The sequence below is a fragment of the Haliotis cracherodii genome, unplaced genomic scaffold (assembly GCF_022045235.1).
Source record: "Haliotis cracherodii isolate W230 unplaced genomic scaffold, xgHalCrac1.p SCAF_1, whole genome shotgun sequence".
Lineage (NCBI taxonomy): Eukaryota > Metazoa > Mollusca > Gastropoda > Lepetellida > Haliotidae > Haliotis > Haliotis cracherodii.
In genome coordinates this window covers 40,772,868-40,793,762 of record NW_027266264.1, presented here as the reverse complement: position 1 = coordinate 40,793,762, position 20,895 = coordinate 40,772,868, and the positions used below count along the sequence as shown (strand labels likewise).

The 20,895-nt window shown below is 42.4% G+C and overlaps 1 protein-coding gene across 1 annotated transcript in view; it reads left to right on the top strand.

Moving 5' to 3' along the window:
- LOC139477990 (mucin-22-like) overlaps window positions 1-20,895 on the top strand; it is a 230,692-nt gene that overhangs the window by 54,223 nt on the left and 155,574 nt on the right. The window contains exon 4 of the mRNA XM_071260407.1: window positions 12,386-12,439. Within this exon, the coding sequence (XP_071116508.1) occupies window positions 12,386-12,439 (54 nt within the window). The remainder of the gene's footprint in view (window positions 1-12,385; window positions 12,440-20,895) is intronic.

Here is a 20,895-nt window from a genome sequence, read left to right as displayed (position 1 = left end):
AATGTAGCAGTTTTGCTTTTCACTTTGGAAAGAGTTCTACCACCTGCTACTTCAGAATGAGCAGTGAGGGAAGCAATGGGTTGAATGAGGATGAGGGAATCCTCTTTGGTCTCTGATAGTCTAACCTTGAAATGAATTTCACTCTGAGGGGGGATGTAAATCTGATCTATTGTTTTTGCTAATCCACTAATCTCTTCCACTGAATTGGCTATGAAATTGATATATTGCCTATCTGATGTGCTGTTGTTAAGTATCAAGGAATGACAGCTATAATCTAAGACTGCATCATTGTCATTAAGGAAGTTCTCACCTAGTATCACTGACTTCGGCAGTGTAGGCAGAACATGGAATCTTTGAGAAAATTCCTGATCCTCAATGACAAAATCTAACACAACTGAACCTAACACTTTATGCAATTTTCCGCCAACACCTTTTACCTGTGGAAAGGGTGAGTTTCCAAGAGTAAGGTTTTCAAAAGCTGTGCTCAGAAAAGCAGACAAAATACAACAAATGGATGCCCCTGTGTCTACTAAACAATTTGTTGTTGTTGTGCCAAAATTACACTTTTGGCAAGGGGCATAACTAAAGACACTGTTGGAATTTCACTTTCAAAGTTACTTTCCATTCCAGACTCCATATTTGCCATGACACCTATTAGTATGTACCGTACTAAATTAAAGAAAGACAAGTAATCAACAATGTAGTACTTACAATATTTGAAGACTTTTTCTTCCTTTGTTGGTGTCTTTGGAGGAGTTGGTTGTCTTTAATCCAGTGTTGAGGTCAGAGGTGGATGCAGCTTGCTTGTTATTCCATCAGATGATCACAGTTGGACATGTCCTCCAATGGGTTCTTGTAGCTGGTTGTAGTTAGTTCCTGGACTCCGTGGTTCCGAAAACGATGATTCTCCGCCAAATTATCATGGAACTGTTCTGGGTGAACAATACCTTCCAAATGACGTGCTGGTTTTCTTGGGGAATTAGTCAACAAAGAGCCAGAGTCACAGGAGACTAATTCCAATTTTATTTACAAGAACAATTAACAATGAGCAATTTACAATATCTTAGAAAATAACTGAGGGTGCCACAGAGAGTCAGTACACACTCTGGGCTGTTGGAGAGAGGTCTGCTTGGTAAGAGAGTCAAACCCCTTCTCTGTTAAAACTTGGCTACAGTATGTATTTAACAAAAATTTGAACAATAAAAAGGAATGTGATTGGTTGATACACGATTGGTTGTGTCCTAAGCTAAATGGATGGCTAGACAGAGAGGAATACTAAACCCGGTTAATCCTGTTGGACTGGCACTAATCTTGTTGACATATTTACTGGATGCTTTGAAAGAGATTATGGTGTCACTATAGATGAGCTTGTGTGTGGGCTAATCCTTAATGCCCTATAGATGAGCTTGTATGGGGGCTAATCCTTGATGCACTATAGACGAGGTTGTATGGGAGCTAATCCTTAATGAGTCTTAATTGAAGTAATGTTATTCTAATATACCCCGGTAGGTGATGACAGATATACTTAAATAAAATTGTTCCAGGTAATCTATAAGACTATGTAGACATATCCTTTGTCTGGGAGATGGGATCTTGACACCTTAGGCTAGCATTTATCTAAAAGCTTCAAATCAATTAACTATGTAGACGTAACCCTTGTTTTTTTTAATAGTATGTCTAGAAGATGTGCTCCCATTACCTTAGGCTAGCAACTATCTAAAAAGCTATAACTGAAACTACTGATATTTAATATATGCATTTTACCTGATGATAATTATTACTTGCTAAACTATAATTATATGAAATGATGTATTAATATTACACCATGATAACTCATAAAAGCACTAGATGTAGATCTAATTATTATAAGATAACTTAGTATAAATGTTATACCATGATATACAAGTAGGAGAGGTCACACCATTCAGAACTCAATTAAAGCCACAGAAAAAACACCATCCAAACACGAACTAGAACCATCAGGAGCAGTGTACCACATTCTGTGCAATTGTGGACAAGCTAATATTGGAGAAACATCTAGGCCCATCAAAACCCGAATTAAAGAACATCAAATCTCAAAACATGACAAAATCAGCTCTATCATACCATATGACAACCCAAGCCACAGCATCCAGTGGGACAAAGTCAAAGCCATCACCACCAGCCTCAAAGACTTCAAAATCAGAAAACTACAAGAATCTATTAACATCAAAAGACTCCAACCGTAAATCAACCATGACCAAGGCTAGCTATTGCATAGGTATGCTGTTCGGGGTAGTGGTTGTACTGTGTGAACACCTGTTTGGGGTGGCTAAGTTCAGTGGTAAGATGCTGCTTCGTAGAACAAATGTTGTGAGTTCGTCTCGCTAGGGTTGAGATAATTCCTTTCTTGACTTAAGGTGGATGGTGAAGATATTGATCTGTGTGGGTTTGTTTCCGGTAAACAGTGGTCTGGAGTTTGTTGTTGTGGTCTATCTGTACAAGAACATCAAGGAAGGGTAGCTGATGATTTGTTTCTTCCTCCATGGTAGACTACATTTGTGGGTTTTGGGAGTTTAGGTGGTCCAGTTGGGTTCAAGGGTCATTTTTGGGATGTAGGATAACAAAGGTGTCATCTACCAGGAGAGGAGGGTTGTTGGGGATGTTTCAAGGGCTATTTCTTCAAGGTGGGTCATAAATATCTTGGCGATCAAGGGAGAATCCCATTGGGAGGTCATGGGTTTGTTGATAGATGTTATCTCTCTAGGTGAAGTATGTTGAGCTGATACAGGAGTGTATAGGTCGGATGATGCTGTCAGTTGCTGTTAGGTGGATGTCTAAGAATGGGTGGATTTCCCCAATGACGGTTCTGATGATATCAGTGGCCGGGGTTCATAAGTGAACAGGTCAACAATGTCATAGCTGATTAAGGTGCCTGATTGGGGGATGACGTGAATCTTCTTGCAGAATTCAGACGAATCTGCCCACATTCCACAAAACTCATCACCCCTCACCCTAAGCCACCTTATGCCCATGCAAACAAAAAGACCCTGTAAAAGCCTGTCTCCTAGTCTGCTCCAGAGACACTGTTCATTACAGTTACAATATGGCCCAGTAACTAGCCCACTTCCTCTCACCTCATGGTAAGACTACCAAGTCCTTTGTGGGAGATTAGAACAGTGTCGTTCCTAATTCTAATAATGGTGTTGTTCATCCATAAATTTTATCCTTACGTATGACAGAGTTGTAATGAATAAAACTTGGTAACTCATTAAACTCAGCTTTGATAGATAGGGATTACGTTCATGTAGTAACTTTCTCTCATTTATCTGCTTATTAGAATTTTCAGTTGTCATGTAATAGCACAGTTAGTATAATCTGGCTGTATTTTTTAAGCAGGAATGAATAGTTCCAGTCCTCCACTTTTCTCAGGACTCGATCTTCTGGTAGTAGCAGCAATGTAGGAAATGAGGTCCTTTACAATTCAGTGACAGGTCGTCCACTTGTAAACAAAGATTTTTCCAAGCTCACGCTTGCGCCGTCATTCAGAGTGCCAGAATTTATGAAGACGATTTTCCTATCCATGCCTCTGCTGTAGCGGATCAGGCTCATGCTTTGGACGAGGACTTCCAGAGGATGACTGGTTCTTTGAGACCAACCACGCTCAAAGTCCCAGAGGCCAGATTGGCTTTCATTGAAACTGAAATCAGGCGTTTACTAAAACCTTTATCCGTCCACAACCCGTAAGATGGAACAGGATTTATCTGAGGTTAACCCAAACTGCATAGACCATTTCCGGCTGTGGTTGATTTTAAACAGCGCCAGATCAATAACATGAGGAACCTCCGAGCAGCCCTGATACACGCAGGCTTGGTTACTTAGTGCTCTCCAACTGAGTTTATACACCGGCTTCTCCGTCAACCATGGTCAGCTAGTGTTCTGTTCAATGACCAAAGTCATGGACACACACGCTAAGGTCTCCAATTATGCTTGGACTGAGACTGCTCGTGTCTCAGAGCATATCCCAACTAGCAGGCAGGTTGGGCAATTACAAGCCGAGACGCTCGTCCCTCTAAGAACAGGATCAAGGTTCCTTCCATGGTAAAGGATGTGACGGAGACAAACCACAAGGCTCCTGTCAGTTGGAAAATTCCAAGGTGGCTAAGAGGGGGAAACATTGAAGCGTTGGACAATCACGACTGGAAACTCCCTCCCCCAGTTGTCCCAATCGTCGACACCCATGTAGGTGGGAGACTGAGGCTCTTCTGGAAGAACTGGGCCATACTGAAGGACACTTTCGTACTTGTTACGGCTACTGTCTGAACTTAAAGGAAGCTCCACTGTTGACCACAGCTTCTCCACTTTGGGGTTATCCAAGGAAGCAACATTTGTCCAAAATAGACATCTTGTTGAAGAAAAGAGCTGTAGAGATTGTATATGCCCCAGCATTAACACCAGGCTTTGACTGTCCCATCTTTCTGGTACCCAAGAAGGACTCAGACAAGATGCACATGATTCACAATGTGTTAAACAACCGCTATCTGGAGTGCCTGCCTCACTTCAGCTCAGAACCAGTATCAATGCGTTTGATTCCTTGATCAGTCTCGACCTGCAGGATGCATACCTGCATGTACCTATCCATCCCTCCGACTGTAGGTTCCCCAGGTTCCAGTTCAGTTGGGTCCACTACCAATGGGCAGTCCTACCATTTCACATTTCATTGGCCCTGGGGCTATTTACATGAATAATCAAGCCAATAACTGTCTTTCTACACTTGAGGAACATCCAGTTCGACTCTGACATAGGGAACTGTCTCCTGAGCTATCTGGACACCTTCACCCTGGTACGCCAACAGGATTTCACCACGCGTCTGTTATTTCAATTGGGATGGATAGTCAACAAAGTGAAGTCAGAGTTAACTCCGTCCTAACAGCTCCAGTTCATAGGGGGCCTGTTTCAGATAGATCAGGACCTCCTATCAGTGCAGAGGGATTGATGATTCAAGATCTTACGCTTTCTTTCACATGCTGTGCATCAATCAAGCATACTTCACCAATGGCAAGTTTTGCTGGGGCTGCTCACTTCAACCCAGGATTTGACAAGCAGAGGCACTCTCATTCCCTTCTACAACAGACGTTCAGGTTCTTTCATCTAGTGGTTGTCTGGGACTAAAATTCATAGTCGAACACATCCCTGGATGTCGGAATATAATGGCCAACGCCCTATCTCAGCCAGACAGGGTGGCTCCCACAGAGTGGAAACTTCACTCGGGGGCATTTCAACTGGTGCTTCAGCACTTTGGGCAACCAAACATTGACCTCTTTGCGACTCACCAGAACCACCAACTTACAAGATGTGTCTGTCTGCTCCCTGATACACAGTGTTGGGTGGAGACGCATTCAGCATCCCCTGGGAAGGGCTAAAAGCATACACTTTTCCACCTCCTGTACTTCTTCCCAGGGTAATACGAAAGATCAAAGAAACAAAGAGCCTTGCTCTGTCTTTGGTCACGTCTTGGTGGCTGGCGACGGGCTGGTTCCTCGACCTCAAAAACCTTGCAGAAAAGGATCCACTACCCCTCCCAGAGTTGTCAAACCTACTCATCCACCCTGACTGCAAACTACCACACCCAACGCCAGGCAGGTTTCATCAGTACGTCAGTACAGGCGTTAAACGACAAGGGCTACCGTATATCGCCATCTATAAAGTGACCCAACATATAAGACGACCCCCCTGTACAAGCCTTTAAAATCTTTGCTAATTTACATACCCCGTCTATAAAGCGAATCGGAATGAAGCACGTCACCATCGCATACACAATACCTACATCTGCAATAAAAACGTGTTTGTCTTCTGCAGAAAAAATACATCGTCGATCTATCCCTTCAGCAAATCAAACAGGTCATAATAATTAAACTTGGTCAGTACAAATTTGAAATGTGAGATAAAACATCACTAGACATAATGATTTACCGATTAAATTGTATTTCCTGTTCTGCTGGGCATTCTGCTGCAGAGATTAAGATTACCGTTTGTATTTATCTCGTAAACTAAGCCGGAAGTAGCAATCAGCTGTGCATTCGTTTCTTGGAATCTACCGGTGATTCGGTTAAAAATTACCCAGTTATATAACTTTAAAGAATTTTTATACAATGATAGGAAGAATTGTTTCTGAAACTATTATTTTATCAGGAATAATTTATTCCAAGCTCTACAATATGTAAGCTCTACAATATATATTTGAAATAAATTAATAACCATAAGCATAGTGCTTTGGTACAGCTCTTTTCTCTTGCCGGATATTTGGAACATCGTCCCTCTACCAGGGGGTTATACGATGACAAGTGGTGATCATTTGAAACCTTTTGTGAGACAAAGAATCAAGATCCTACGACAGCATCACCTCAATTCTTAGCCATCTTCCCAAGGCAAGAGAGTTAACTGACTATAAAAGTCAAGTTTCAACCCTTGCCGAACTAGGCTGGTATTATGGAGTTACATTTTGGCTGGACTAACGAGTCTATGCATAGGCCAATCAAAATTGTGCAATGAAATCAAAATCCAGTTCATAAACTGTCGTGCAGATTTCAGTCGATTGCAGGATTTGCAAAGCATGTGCGCCGCCAACTCATTGTCAACAGATATTTTCCAAATCTTTTCAAGTTTTTAATCAAGGTGCTCACGTGATCTGATGTATTTCGCGATGTAAGACCCCTTTTATCACAATATAGTTCTTGATTATCGATCAGATCATCCCGACTGGGCGCCGCCATTTTGTTTGAAGCAAATGCAAGTGATACCAGAGGTGGAATCTGATCGGTCCATATGAGAGGCTGAGAAGGGACATAATTGGTAATAGCCGCTGGTGGCGCTACGATCGAGCCCAGGAATTCCAGCCTAGTTTGGCAAGGGTGGAAACTGGACTTTTAAAGTCAGTTAACTCTCTTGCCTCGGGAATAGCTCCTACACTTGTGTACCAAAACACTTGAAGGGCAGCACATTACAATGTATTTGGTAGCGCTTAATTCAGTAGGCCATGTCGGTAATTTGCAAGATGACAGAGGTCCCAGATCTCCAGGCCCTATTACGCTCTTCAGGATCAGAAGGCCAAATTCCATCACCTGACGTGGGATTTAAATGTGGTACTTCAAAGTTTGCGTGGCCCCTCCATCCCCCCCTCCCCCCTTCGAGTCCCTCAATGCATCCTCTTTTTATTACATCACCAAGAAAACAATTTTTCTCTTGGTTTTAGCCACTGCGGCGCGGTTGAGTGTGTTACATCACCCATGTCTGTTTTGAGCATGGTCCACCTTGGATTTCTTGGTATTTCATAGCGAAAAATCAATTTCCAGGCCAACTCAGCCGTTCCCTCACCATATCACCAATCTCGACGATTGTGGGAAGTTTTCATCTGCCGCTCAAAAACTTGGCATGGCTCACAGAAACAATTATTCATCCTGGTATCCCGTACGTCCATTACCAAAGTTAGCACCAACGTTAGCCTAAACACCATATCTCTATGGTTACGCACAGTCATCCAGCAGGCTTACGAGATCGCTAGACTTGATCTGCCAAGACCGAACCACCCTCACAAGATCAGATTGGTAGCCTAAACCAGGGCTCTACACAGCATTTGTTCTATAAGACCAATCATGGAAGGACAAGGTATTCTTTAGCCATTATCTTTGCAATGTGGCACTCGAAGACGTCGAAGGTGTTCATAGTTTTGGCCCTCTGGTAGTAGCCCAGCAGGTAACAAACCCCCTGACGCAAATAATGAACTCGTCCTGTCAGGATCAGTTTTCCCTTCCCACGCAGTACTGTCTACAACATGCCAGGTGAATTTTCAAGCTTTTTATCAACTTTGGCTTCATAGCACAATATGTTAAGATTTCAGTTAACGCTATCTTCCGTTTTACTGGTTGTTAACATGGACTTATCCATAATTCTCATGTTCCATCTGCATATAAGATTGAACCAGCCCTACCATCCAGCGTTTTTATGTTTTTCCGCCTTACAATTCTATCATGATATAACATTTATACTAAGTTTTCATAGAATAATTAGATCCACAGCAAGGGCTTTTATAAGTTATCATGGTGTAACATTTATACAACATTTCATATAATTATAGTTTGCAAGTAATGCATATCATCAGATAAAATGCATATATAAAATATCAGTAGTTTCAGTTGTAGTTTTTAAGATAGATGCTAGCCTAAGGTAACGGGAACCCATCTCCCAGGCATACTATTCAATAAGACAAAAGTTATGTCTACATAGTTTAATAGATTTATAGCTTTTAGATAAATACTAGCCAAAGGTAACAAGATCCCATCTCCCAGACATACTAATCAATAAGACAAAAGTTATGTCTACATAGTCTTATAGATTGCCTTGAACTATTTTATTTAAGTAAATCTGTCGTCACTTATATATAAGAATAACATTCAACAAATACTTCAATTTAGACTCATTAAGGATTAGCCCCCATACAAGCTCATCTATAGTGATACCATAATCTCTTTCCAAGCATATCAACAAGATTAGTGCCAACAGGATTAACAGGATTAAGTATTCACCTCTGTCTAGCCATTCATTAACCATAGGGCACACCCCATCGTGTATCAACCAATCATATTCCTTTTTATTGTTCTAAGTTTTGTTAAATGCATACAGAAGCCAAATGTTAAGCAGAAGGGCTCTAACTGGGGAGCCTCCAAAGATACTCTCCTCTCTCTCTATATATCCCTAATTAGATCAAAACTAGACTATGGCTGCGCCATATACAACACCCTAAACAACTCTCTATCTAAAAATCTTGACTCAATACAATATCAGGCTCTCAAACTCATTACACGCTCCCAACATGGCACCTCCTACACCTCACTTCAGGCCTTAACAGGAGAAATGCCACTAAGTCTACGCAGGGAACAGCTAAGCTTAAATTTCTGGGGCGCGTCCCAATCAGACCCTCTCATCCAAAACTTGATAAACCAAAACATCAGCCCTAAAAACCAAGCTCTAGCTCGTAAACACCCCTTACTTACCCCAATATCCCAAAGAATAACAAACTACCTAAACAAAACTGCAAACAATCAAATATCTTCACCCCTAAACTTAAAATACCCAAAATAGACACAACACTAGCTAGCCAAATAAATAAACAAACCGACCCAAACATAGCTAAAACTACCACACTAGCATACATACACAAAAATTGGCCAAATTGGTGTCACATTTACACGGACGGATCCTCAGATCCGACCTCCAAACACACGGGTTTCGGAGTCCATACCACACAACCAACTAAAACCACACAATCCTTCCGACTCCCAAATAACCAATCAATATTCACGGCAGAACTAATGGGCATGGCCTCAGCCCTTCACAATCAAGAATAAAAAAACCACAAAAAAATCCTAATACTTACTGACTCCCTAAGTGGACTGCAAGCCCTCCAAAACAAAAATACCAAAAACCGACCTAAATTAATAAATAAACGACCTAACTAAGGCAGGCAAACAAATAACCTTCTTGTGGATACCCGCCCACGTAGGATTATACGGTAATGAAAACACCGATAAAGCAACTAAACTATCCCTCAAAATCCCAGAAATAAGCTTAAACTTACCCATCTCAAAATCAGAAATTAAAAGTGTAAAAAAACAAAAAATCACAAAAAATGGCATAACCTGTATCTAAACTCAAATAGCCAAATCAAAAAAGTGCTCAGCAAACCACTAACCAAACCAAAAATTCTCCATCCATCAAAAAAAATCGACAGAGTAATCACTAAAATCCAAACAGGACACACCAACCTAAATAACCACCTAAAAAAATTAAAAAAACACTACAGGTAACTGCCCACACTGCAAACAACTAGAAACCCCAGAACACGCACTCATCCACTGCACACACTACCTCACACATCGAACCGCATTACAAACCACCCTCAATCTAAACAAGGCTCTCACTCTAGAAGCAATACTAAACCCACAAAATAAACTAGAAAACTTCAAGGCCGTAGGCGTATTCTTAATCAAAACGGAACTAATAAAACGCATCTAAAAACATAATAATCACCAAATCAAAATCACATAAACAAACAAACATCCACCATACCCAGCTCCCTTAGTTCTCCTCCCCAACCCCATCGGCATCTATTCCAAATCTCAAAATTCCCAAATTATATATAAGCAACCCCTAAAGCCCCCTCTTGGGTTGCACAGACCACCTTCGCCCCTTTCGGAAACACATTAAATGGCCTGGCCGGGCCCGTGTGCGAAATACGCATCAGTCGGAAAGCGCACGTTAAATCTCCAAAGTAAGTAAGTAAGTAAGCAGAAGGGGTTTGATGCTCTAACCAAGCAGATCTCTCCACCACAGCCCAGAGGGTTGTACCGACTCTCTGTGGCACCCCAGCTATATTCTAAGATCTTATAAATTGTTCATTGTTAATTGTTCTTGTAAATAAAATTGTGATTAGTCTTCTGTGACTCTGGCTCTTTGCTGACAAATTCCCCCAAGAAAACCAGCATGCTATTTGGAAGGTTTTGTTCATCGGAACAGAACCATAATAATTCCTTGACAACTTATCTTTGGAAGGGTTTCTTTTTAATGAAGTTTTTGACAACTGAAGGTATACCCTCCACCATACCGTCCGATACAGATGCATTAAGGATTAATGCAGGATAAGTAAAATATTTAGTACAATCTAAATATTTTTTACATTTGTATGCTTATCCTGCATTAATACGTCTAAGGGCCCACCTGTCTCAGACTTGCCTCCCCACTATAGCTTCAGAAACTCTTTTTGTTACCTCGGATGGCGAGCAGTAATATGATTTGATGTGACATCACAACCGGTCACATGACAGCGTCGGTGGTCCTGTGAAAAGCAGACTTGAGATGGAAACAGCTTAAGTATACAAATGTAAAAAATATTTAGATTTTACTAAGATGTTCAGAGCTTTCAAACGATACCCAACATCAAACACATTTTCATGTTATTCAGACAAAGCATCAAAATCGAAGATATTTCCCGGTATTTTCTCATGTTCCTGAGCAGAAAGTCATTGTTATTGGAAATAGGTCATGATAGATTTTATTTTTTAAAAATGAATAATAATTTTCCGATTATTTAAACAATGAAAATAAAAAAAAGAAATAGGTAAGTGGATATTGATCTCAGAATTGCCAAAAATCACAACAATTTTCAGATTTTCTTAATCTGGACATGATGAATGTGTTAGCTTACATGAAAAAAAAATTAAAATTGAACTGAATTAAGTTGTAAATGTGTTATTAAAATGATGTGATGAATATTACTGTTATATTTATAAACACTAGGATGAGATCTTTCAAAGGGTGTATGACATGTAGTAGCAAAGATATTTTACAAGCTGGTATTTTCCTTGATAAATGTAGGCTTTATCTATCAACCCAGAGTCTCTAGGGACTCAATGTCATAGCAGTGAAAAGCTTCTTGAAGACTGGTATTGAAACGGTTAACTAAATGCTTATTATTGTGACTAAGATGCTGTACTAGCATTCAGACAACCATTCTGAGCATTTCATGTTAGTATCACTAGCGGTATTTGCCATGATGAACATAAGATCACTTTCAACATAATCAGAGCAGCACACTGTCACTAGCCCAATTTACTATGATGGACGTAGGATCACTTTCAACACAATCAGATCAGCTCACTGACACTAGTGGTATTTACTATGATGAACATAAGATCACTTTCAACACAAACAGATCAGCACACTGTAACTTGTGGTATTTACTATGATGGACGTAAGATCACTTTCAACACAATCAGCTCAGCACACTGACACTAGTGGTATTTACCATGGTAGACAGACAGACTGTCACATCAGGTATCAGGTCAGCACACCATCAATAGTGATATTTACCATGATGGACGTAAGATCAATTTCAACACAATCGGAGCAGCACACCAACGCTAGCGGTATTTACCATGATGGATGTAAGATCACTTTCAACACAATCAGATCAGCACACTGACACAAGTGGTACTTTGATGTGCAGTGTTACAAGATACTGTGTAGTTTGTATGCTTCTATTTTTGTAAGAGCGAAATGCAGCAGTAATAAGTACCTTAGGTGTGGTAATCATTCATTTTGTCTGTCAGGGATGAAATATCAAATCTTTCCATTATCTGATTGACCAGGTCGTCGACTCAGGTTTTAGGCTTGAAATGGCAAGGGTGGAAACTAGGCTTTGATATAGGCTTATGGACACTCCTTTCGATAGTTTTCAATTTGTCAATTAGTCCTCAAAAGTTACGCTGAAATAAATAGATCATCAGTGCTGAAAGAAACTAATTACACTTCTGAGTTACAGTGGTGTGACACTATTTTTCTGTCTTTCCAGAGAGATACATTTTCCCCAAATCTCTTGAAGAGTTTGGATACAGATTCAATGAAGGTAATGTGGGAATTTTGCTTCTGATAGAAAGTTTAGCAGAAATCAGCAATGAAGATCTCCTTTAGAAGGCTTACTAAGTCTTATAGCTTGAATAATGCTGAAGGCATTGTTGAACAACAAACAGATCAACAAATGTAAATGCAACTTAAGTATTTATTGCATAATTCTAAGGGGTTCACAGCCATAAGAAGTATAACGAATGTTACATCAGCGCTTGTTCATTAGCCTTTGTCTTTGCCATTCCTTTTCAATGCTCATTACCCGGTAGCTGTTGTAATTGTTTCTTAACAGCATATAACTACTGCAGCAGTTTTACACACTGTCACAAGCAGTATTTTCCTTTAAGTAAGGATAAGATATATGGATGAACAACTTCTTTATTACCATTCGGAGCGATGTTTCAGTGTAGGTTCTAACACCGTTATGAAGCAAGTGATATCATCCATATATCTTATCCTTACTTATAACTCCAACTTCTAAATGCCTCTCAAAGAAGTATTTTCCTTGATCAATGTACGATCACTTCCAGCACAATCAGAGCAGCACACTGACACTAGAGGTATTTACCATGATGGACGTAATTTACAATGATGGACGTAAGATCACTTCCAGCTTAATCAGAGCAGCACACTGTCACTAGCGGTATTTACCATGATGGACGTAATTTACCATGATGGACGTAAGATCACTTCCAGCTTAATCAGAGCAGCACACTATCACTAGTGGTATTTACCATGATGGACATAAGATCCATATCCATATTTACCATGGCAGACGGTCACGTCAAGCAGGTATCAGATCAGCACAGTGTCACTAACGCTATTAACCATGATGGCCGTCAGATCATTTTCAACACAATCAGATCAGCACACCATCACTTGTGGTATTTACAATGATGGACATCAGATCACTTTCAACACAGAGCAGCACACTGACACTAGTGGTATTTACCATGGCAGACGGACAGATGGTCACATCAAGCAGGTATCAGGTCAGCACACTGTCACCAGTGGTATTTACCATGATGGACATAAGATCACTTTCAACACAATCGGAGCAGCACACTGTCACTTGTGGTATTAACTATGATGGACGTAAGATCACTCTCAACACAATCAGATCAGCACACTGACACTAGTGGTATTTACCATGGCAGACGGACAGACGGTCACATCAAGCAGGTATCAGGTCAGCACACTGTCACCAGTGGTATTTACCATGATGGACGTAAGATCACTTTCAACACAATCGGAGCAGCACACTGACACTAGTTGTATTTACCATGACAGACGGTCACATCAAGCAGGTATCAGGTCAGCACACTGTCACCAGTGGTATTTACCATGATGGATGTAAGATCACTTTCAACACAATCAGATCAGCACACTGACACTAGTTGTATTTACCATGACAGACGGTCACATCAAGCAGGTATCAGGTCAGCACACTGTCACCAGTGGTATTTACCATGATGGATGTAAGATCACTTTCAACACAATCAGATCAGCACACTGTCACTTGTGGTATTTACCATGATGGACGTAAGATCACTTTCAACACAATCAGATCAGCACACTGACACTAGTTGTATTTACCATGACAGACGGTCACATCAAGCAGGTATCAGGTCAGCACACTGTCACCAGTGGTATTTCCCATGATGGATGTAAGATCACTTTCAACACAATCAGATCAGCACACTGTCACTTGTGGTATTTACTATGATGGACGTAAGATCACTTTCAACACAGTCAGATCAGCACATTGACACTAGTAGTATTTACCATGGCAGACAGATGGTCAAGTCAAGCAGGCATCAGATCAGCACACTGACACTAGTGGTATTTACCATAGCAGACAGACAGTCACTAGCGGTATTTACCATGATGGACATAAGGTCACTTTCAGCACAATCAGAGCAGCACACTGACACTTGTGGTATTTACCATGATGGACGTAAGATCACTTTCAACACAATCAGATCAGCACTCTGACACTAGTGGTATTTACCATGGCAGACGGACAGACGGTCACATCAAGCAGGTATCAGGTCAGCACACTGTCACCAGCGGTATTTACCATTATGGACGTAAGGTCACTTTCAGCACAATCAGAGCAGCACACTGACACTTGTGGTATTTACCATGATGGACGTAAGATCACTTTCAACACAGTCAGATCAGCACATTGACTCTAGTAGTATTTACCATGGCAGACAGATCGTCAGACGGTCAAGTCAAGCAGGTATCAGGTCAGCACACTGACACTAGTGGTATTTACCATGGCTGACGGACAGAAGGTCACGTCAAGCAGGTATCAGGTCAGCACACTGTCACTAGCGGTATTTACCATGATGGACGTAAGATCACTTTCAAGACAATCAGGTCAGCACACTGTCACTAGCAGCATTTACCCATGATGGACGTAAGATCACTTTCAACACAATCAGATCAGCACACTGTCACTAGTGGTATTTACTATGGCAGACAGACGGTCACGTCAAGCAGGTATCAGGTCAGCACACTGACACTAGTGGTATTTACTATGGCAGACAGACGGTCACGTCAAGCAGGTATCAGGTCAGCACACTGACACTAGTGGTATTTACCATGGCAGACAGACGGTCACGTCAAGCAGGTATCAGGTCAGCACACTGACACTAGTGGTATTTACCATGGCAGGCAGACAGACAGACAGTCACGTCAAGCAGGTATCATGTCAGCACAATGACACCAGTGGTTTTTTACCCTGGCAGACAGACAGACAGTCACGTGAAGGAGGTATGAGGTCAGCACCCTGACACTAGTGGTATTTACCATGGCAGACAGACGGACAGATGGTCACATCAAGCAGGTATCAGGTCAGCACACTGTCACCAGTGGTATTTACCATGATGGATGTAAGATCACTTTCAACACAATCAGATCAGCACACTGTCACTTGTGGTATTTACCATGATGGACGTAAGATCACTTTCAACACAATCGGAGTAGCACACTGTCACTTGTGGTATTTACTATGATGGACATAAGATCACTTTCAACCCAATCGGAGCAGCAAACTAACGCTAGCGGTATTTACCATGATGAACATAAGATCAAATCAGCTCAATCAGAGTAGCACACTGTCACTAGTGGTATTTACCATGATGGACGTAAGATCACTTTCAACACAATCAGATCAGCTTACTGTCACTTGTGGTATTTACCATGATGGACGTAAGATCACTTTCAACACAGTCAGATCAGCACATTGACACTAGTAGTATTTACCATGGCAGACAGATCGTCAGACGGTCAAGTCAAGCAGGTATCAGGTCAGCACACTGACACTAGTGGTATTTACCATGGCTGACGGACAGAAGGTCACGTCAAGCAGGTATCAGGTCAGCACACTGTCACTAGCGGTATTTACCATGATGGACGTAAGATCACTTTGAAGACAATCAGGTCAGCACACTGTCACTAGCAGCATTTACCCATGATGGACGTAAGATCACTTTCAACACAATCAGATCAGCACACTGTCACTAGTGGTATTTACCATGGCAGACAGACAGTCACGTCAAGCAGGTTTCAGGTCAGCACACTGACACTATTGGTATTTACCATGGCAGGCAGACAGACAGACAGTCACGTCAAGCAGGTATCAGGTCAGCACACTGACACTAGTGGTATTTACCATGGCAGACAGTCACGTCAAGCAGGTATCAGGTCAGCACACTGACACTAGTGGTATTTACTATGGCAGACAGACGGTCACGTCAAGCAGGTATCAGGTCAGCACACTGACACTAGTGGTATTTACCATGGCAGACAGACGGTCACGTCAAGCAGGTATCAGGTCAGCACACTGACACTAGTGGTATTTACCATGGCAGGCAGACAGACAGACAGTCACGTCAAGCAGGTATCATGTCAGCACAATGACACCAGTGGTTTTTTACCATAGCAGACAGACAGACAGTCACTTGAAGGAGGTATGAGGTCAGCACCCTGACACTAGTGGTATTTACCATGGCAGACAGACGGTCACATCAAGCAGGCGTCATTGTCAGCACACTGACACTAGTGGTATTTACCATGATGGACGTAAGATCACTTTCAACACAATCAGATCAGCACACTTACACTAGTGGTATTTACTATGGCAGACAGACGGTCACATCAAGCAGGTATCAGGTCAGCACACTGTCACCAGTGGTATTTACCATGATGGATGTAAGATCACTTTCAACACAATCAGATCAGCACACTGTCACTTGTGGTATTTACCATGATGGACGTAAGATCACTTTCAACACAATCAGATCAGCACACTGACACTAATGCTATTTACCATGGCAGACAGACGGACAGACGGTCACATCAAGCAGGTATCAGGTCAGCACACTGTCACCAGTGGTATTTACCGTGATGGACGTAAGATCACTTTCAACACTATCGGAGTAGCACACTGTCACTTGTGGTATTTACTATGATGGACATAAGATCACTTTCAACCCAATCGGAGCAGCAAACTAACGCTAGCGGTATTTACCATGATGAACATAAGATCAAATCAGCTCAATCAGAGTAGCACACTGTCACTAGTGGTATTTACCATGATGGACGTAAGATCACTTTCAACACAATCAGATCAGCACACTGTCACTTGTGGTATTTACCATGATGGACGTAAGATCACTTTCAACACAGTCAGATCAGCACACTGACGCTAGTGGTATTTACCATGGCAGACAGATGGTCACGTCAAGCAGGCATCAGATCAGCACACTGACACTAGTGGTATTTACCATAGCAGACAGACAGTCACTAGCGGTATTTACCATGATGGACGTAAGGTCACTATCCGCACAATCAGAGCAGCACACTGACACTAGTGGTATTTACCATGATGGACGTAAGATCACTTTCAACACAGTCAGATCAGCACATTGACACTAGTAGTATTTACCATAGCTGACAGATTGTCAGACGGTCAAGTCAAGCAGGTATCAGGTCAGCACACTGACACTAGTGGTATTTAACATGGCTGACGGACAGAAGGTGACGTCAAGCAGGTATCAGGTCAGCACACTGTCACTAGCGGTATTTACCATGATGGACGTAAGATCATTTTCAAGACAATCAGGTCAGCACACTGTCACTAGCAGCATTTACCCATGATGGACGTAAGATCACTTTCAACACAATCAGATCAGCACACTGTCACTAGTGGTATTTACCATGGCAGACAGACAGTCACGTCAAGCAGGTATCAGGTCAGCACACTGACACTAGTGGTATTTACCATGGCAGACAGACGGTCACGTCAAGCAGGTTTCAGGTCAGCACACTGACACTAGTGGTATTTACCATGGCAGACAGACAGACAGACAGTCACGTCAAGCAGGTATCAGGTCAGCACACTGACACTAGTGGTATTTACCATGGCAGACAGACAGTCACGTCAAGCAGGTATCAGGTCAGCACACTGTCACTAGCGGTATTTACCATGATGGACGTAAGATCACTTTGAAGACAATCAGGTCAGCACACTGTCACTAGCAGCATTTACCCATGATGGACGTAAGATCACTTTCAACACAATCAGATCAGCACACTGTCACTAGTGGTATTTACCATGGCAGACAGACGGTCACGTCAAGCAGGTATCAGGTCAGCACACTGACACTAGTGGTATTTACCATGGCAGACAGACGGTCACGTCAAGCAGGTATCAGGTCAGCACACTGACACTAGTGGTATTTACCATGGCAGGCAGACAGACAGACAGTCACGTCAAGCAGGTATCATGTCAGCACAATGACACCAGTGGTTTTTTACCATGGCAGACAGACAGACAGTCACGTGAAGGAGGTATGAGGTCAGCACCCCGACACTAGTGGTATTTACCATGGCAGACAGACGGTCACATCAAGCAGGTGTCATTGTCAGCACACTGACACTAGTGGTATTTACCATGATGAACATAAGATCAAATCATCTCAATCAGAGTAGCACACTGTCACAAGTGGTATTTACCATGATGGACGTAAGATCACTTTCAACACAATCAGATCAGCACACTGTCACTTGTGGTATTTACCATGATGGACGTAAGATCACTTTCAACACAGTCAGATCAGCACACTGACGCTAGTGGTATTTACCATGGCAGACAGATGGTCACGTCAAGCAGGCATCACATCAGCACACTGACACTAGTGGTATTTACCATAGCAGACAGACAGTCACTAGCGGTATTTACCATGATGGACGTAAGGTCACTATCCGCACAATCAGAGCAGCACACTGACACTAGTGGTATTTACCATGATGGACGTAAGATCACTTTCAAGACAATCAGGTCAGCACACTGTCACTAGCAGCATTTACCCATGATGGACGTAAGATCACTTTCAACACAATCAGATCAGCACACTGTCACCAGTGGTATTTACCATGGCAGACAGACGGTCACGTCAAGCAGGTATCAGGTCAGCACACTGACACTAGTGGTATTTACCATGGCAGACAGACGGTCACGTCAAGCAAGTTTCAGGTCAGCACACTGACACTAGTGGTATTTACCATGGCAGGCAGACAGACAGACAGTCACGTCAAGCAGGTATCAGGTCAGCACACTGACACTAGTGGTATTTACCATGGCAGGCAGACAGACAGACAGTCACGTCAAGCAGGTATCAGGTCAGCACACTGACACTAGTGGTATTTACCATGGCTGACGGACAGAAGGTGACGTCAAGCAGGTATCAGGTCAGCACACTGTCACTAGCGGTATTTACCATGATGGACGTAAGATCACTTTCAAGACAATCAGGTCAGCACACTGTCACTAGCAGCATTTACCCATGATGGACGTAAGATCACTTTCAACACAATCAGATCAGCACACTGTCACTAGTGGTATTTACCATGGCAGACAGACAGTCACGTCAAGCAGGTATCAGGTCAGCACACTGACACTAGTGGTATTTACCATGGCAGACAGACGGTCACGTCAAGCAGGTTTCAGGTCAGCACACTGACACTAGTGGTATTTACCATGGCAGACAGACAGACAGACAGTCACGTCAAGCAGGTATCAGGTCAGCACACTGACACTAGTGGTATTTACCATTGCAGACAGACAGTCACGTCAAGCAGGTATCAGGTCAGCACACTGTCACTAGCGGTATTTACCATGATGGACGTAAGATCACTTTGAAGACAATCAGGTCAGCACACTGTCACTAGCAGCATTTACCCATGATGGAAGTAAGATCACTTTCAACACAATCAGATCAGCACACTGTCACTAGTGGTATTTACCATGGCAGACAGACAGTCACGTCAAGCAGGTATCAGGTCAGCACACTGTCACTAGCGGTATTTACCATGATGGACGTAAGATCACTTTGAAGACAATCAGGTCAGCACACTGTCACTAGCAGCATTTACCCATGATGGACGTAAGATCACTTTCAACACAATCAGATCAGCACACTGTCACTAGTGGTATTTACCATGGCAGACAGACGGTCACGTCAAGCAGGTATCAGGTCAGCACACTGACACTAGTGGTATTTACCATGGCAGACAGACGGTCACGTCAAGCAGGTATCAGGTCAGCACACTGACACTAGTGGTATTTACCATGGCAGGCAGACAGACAGACAGTCACGTCAAGCAGGTATCATGTCAGCACAATGACACCAGTGGTTTTTTACCATGGCAGACAGACAGACAGTCACGTGAAGGAGGTATGAGGTCAGCACCCCGACACTAGTGGTATTTACCATGGCAGACAGACGGTCACATCAAGCAGGTATCATTGTCAGCACACTGACACTAGTGGTATTTACCATGATGAACATAAGATCAAATCATCTCAATCAGAGTAGCACACTGTCACAAGTGGTATTTACCATGATGGACGTAAGATCACTTTCAACACAATCAGATCAGCACACTGTCACTTGTGGTATTTACCATGATGGACGTAAGATCACTTTCAACACAGTCAGATCAGCACACTGACGCTAGTGGTATTTACCATGGCAGACAGATGGTCACGTCAAGCAGGCATCACATCAGCACACTGACACTAGTGGTATTTACCATAGCAGACAGACAGTCACTAGCGTTATTTACCATGATGGACGTAAGGTCACTATCCGCACAATCAGAGCAGCACACTGACACTAGTGGTATTTACCATGATGGACGTAAGATCACTTTCAACACAATCAGGTCAGCACACTGTCACTAGCAGCATTTACCCATGATGGACGTAAGATCACTTTCAACACAATCAGATCAGCACACTGTCACTAGTGGTATTTACCATGGCAGACAGACAGTCACGTCAAGCAGGTATCAGGTCAGCACACTGACACTAGTGGTATTTACCATGGCAGACAGACGGTCACGTCAAGCAGGTTTCAGGTCAGCACACTGACACTAGTGGTA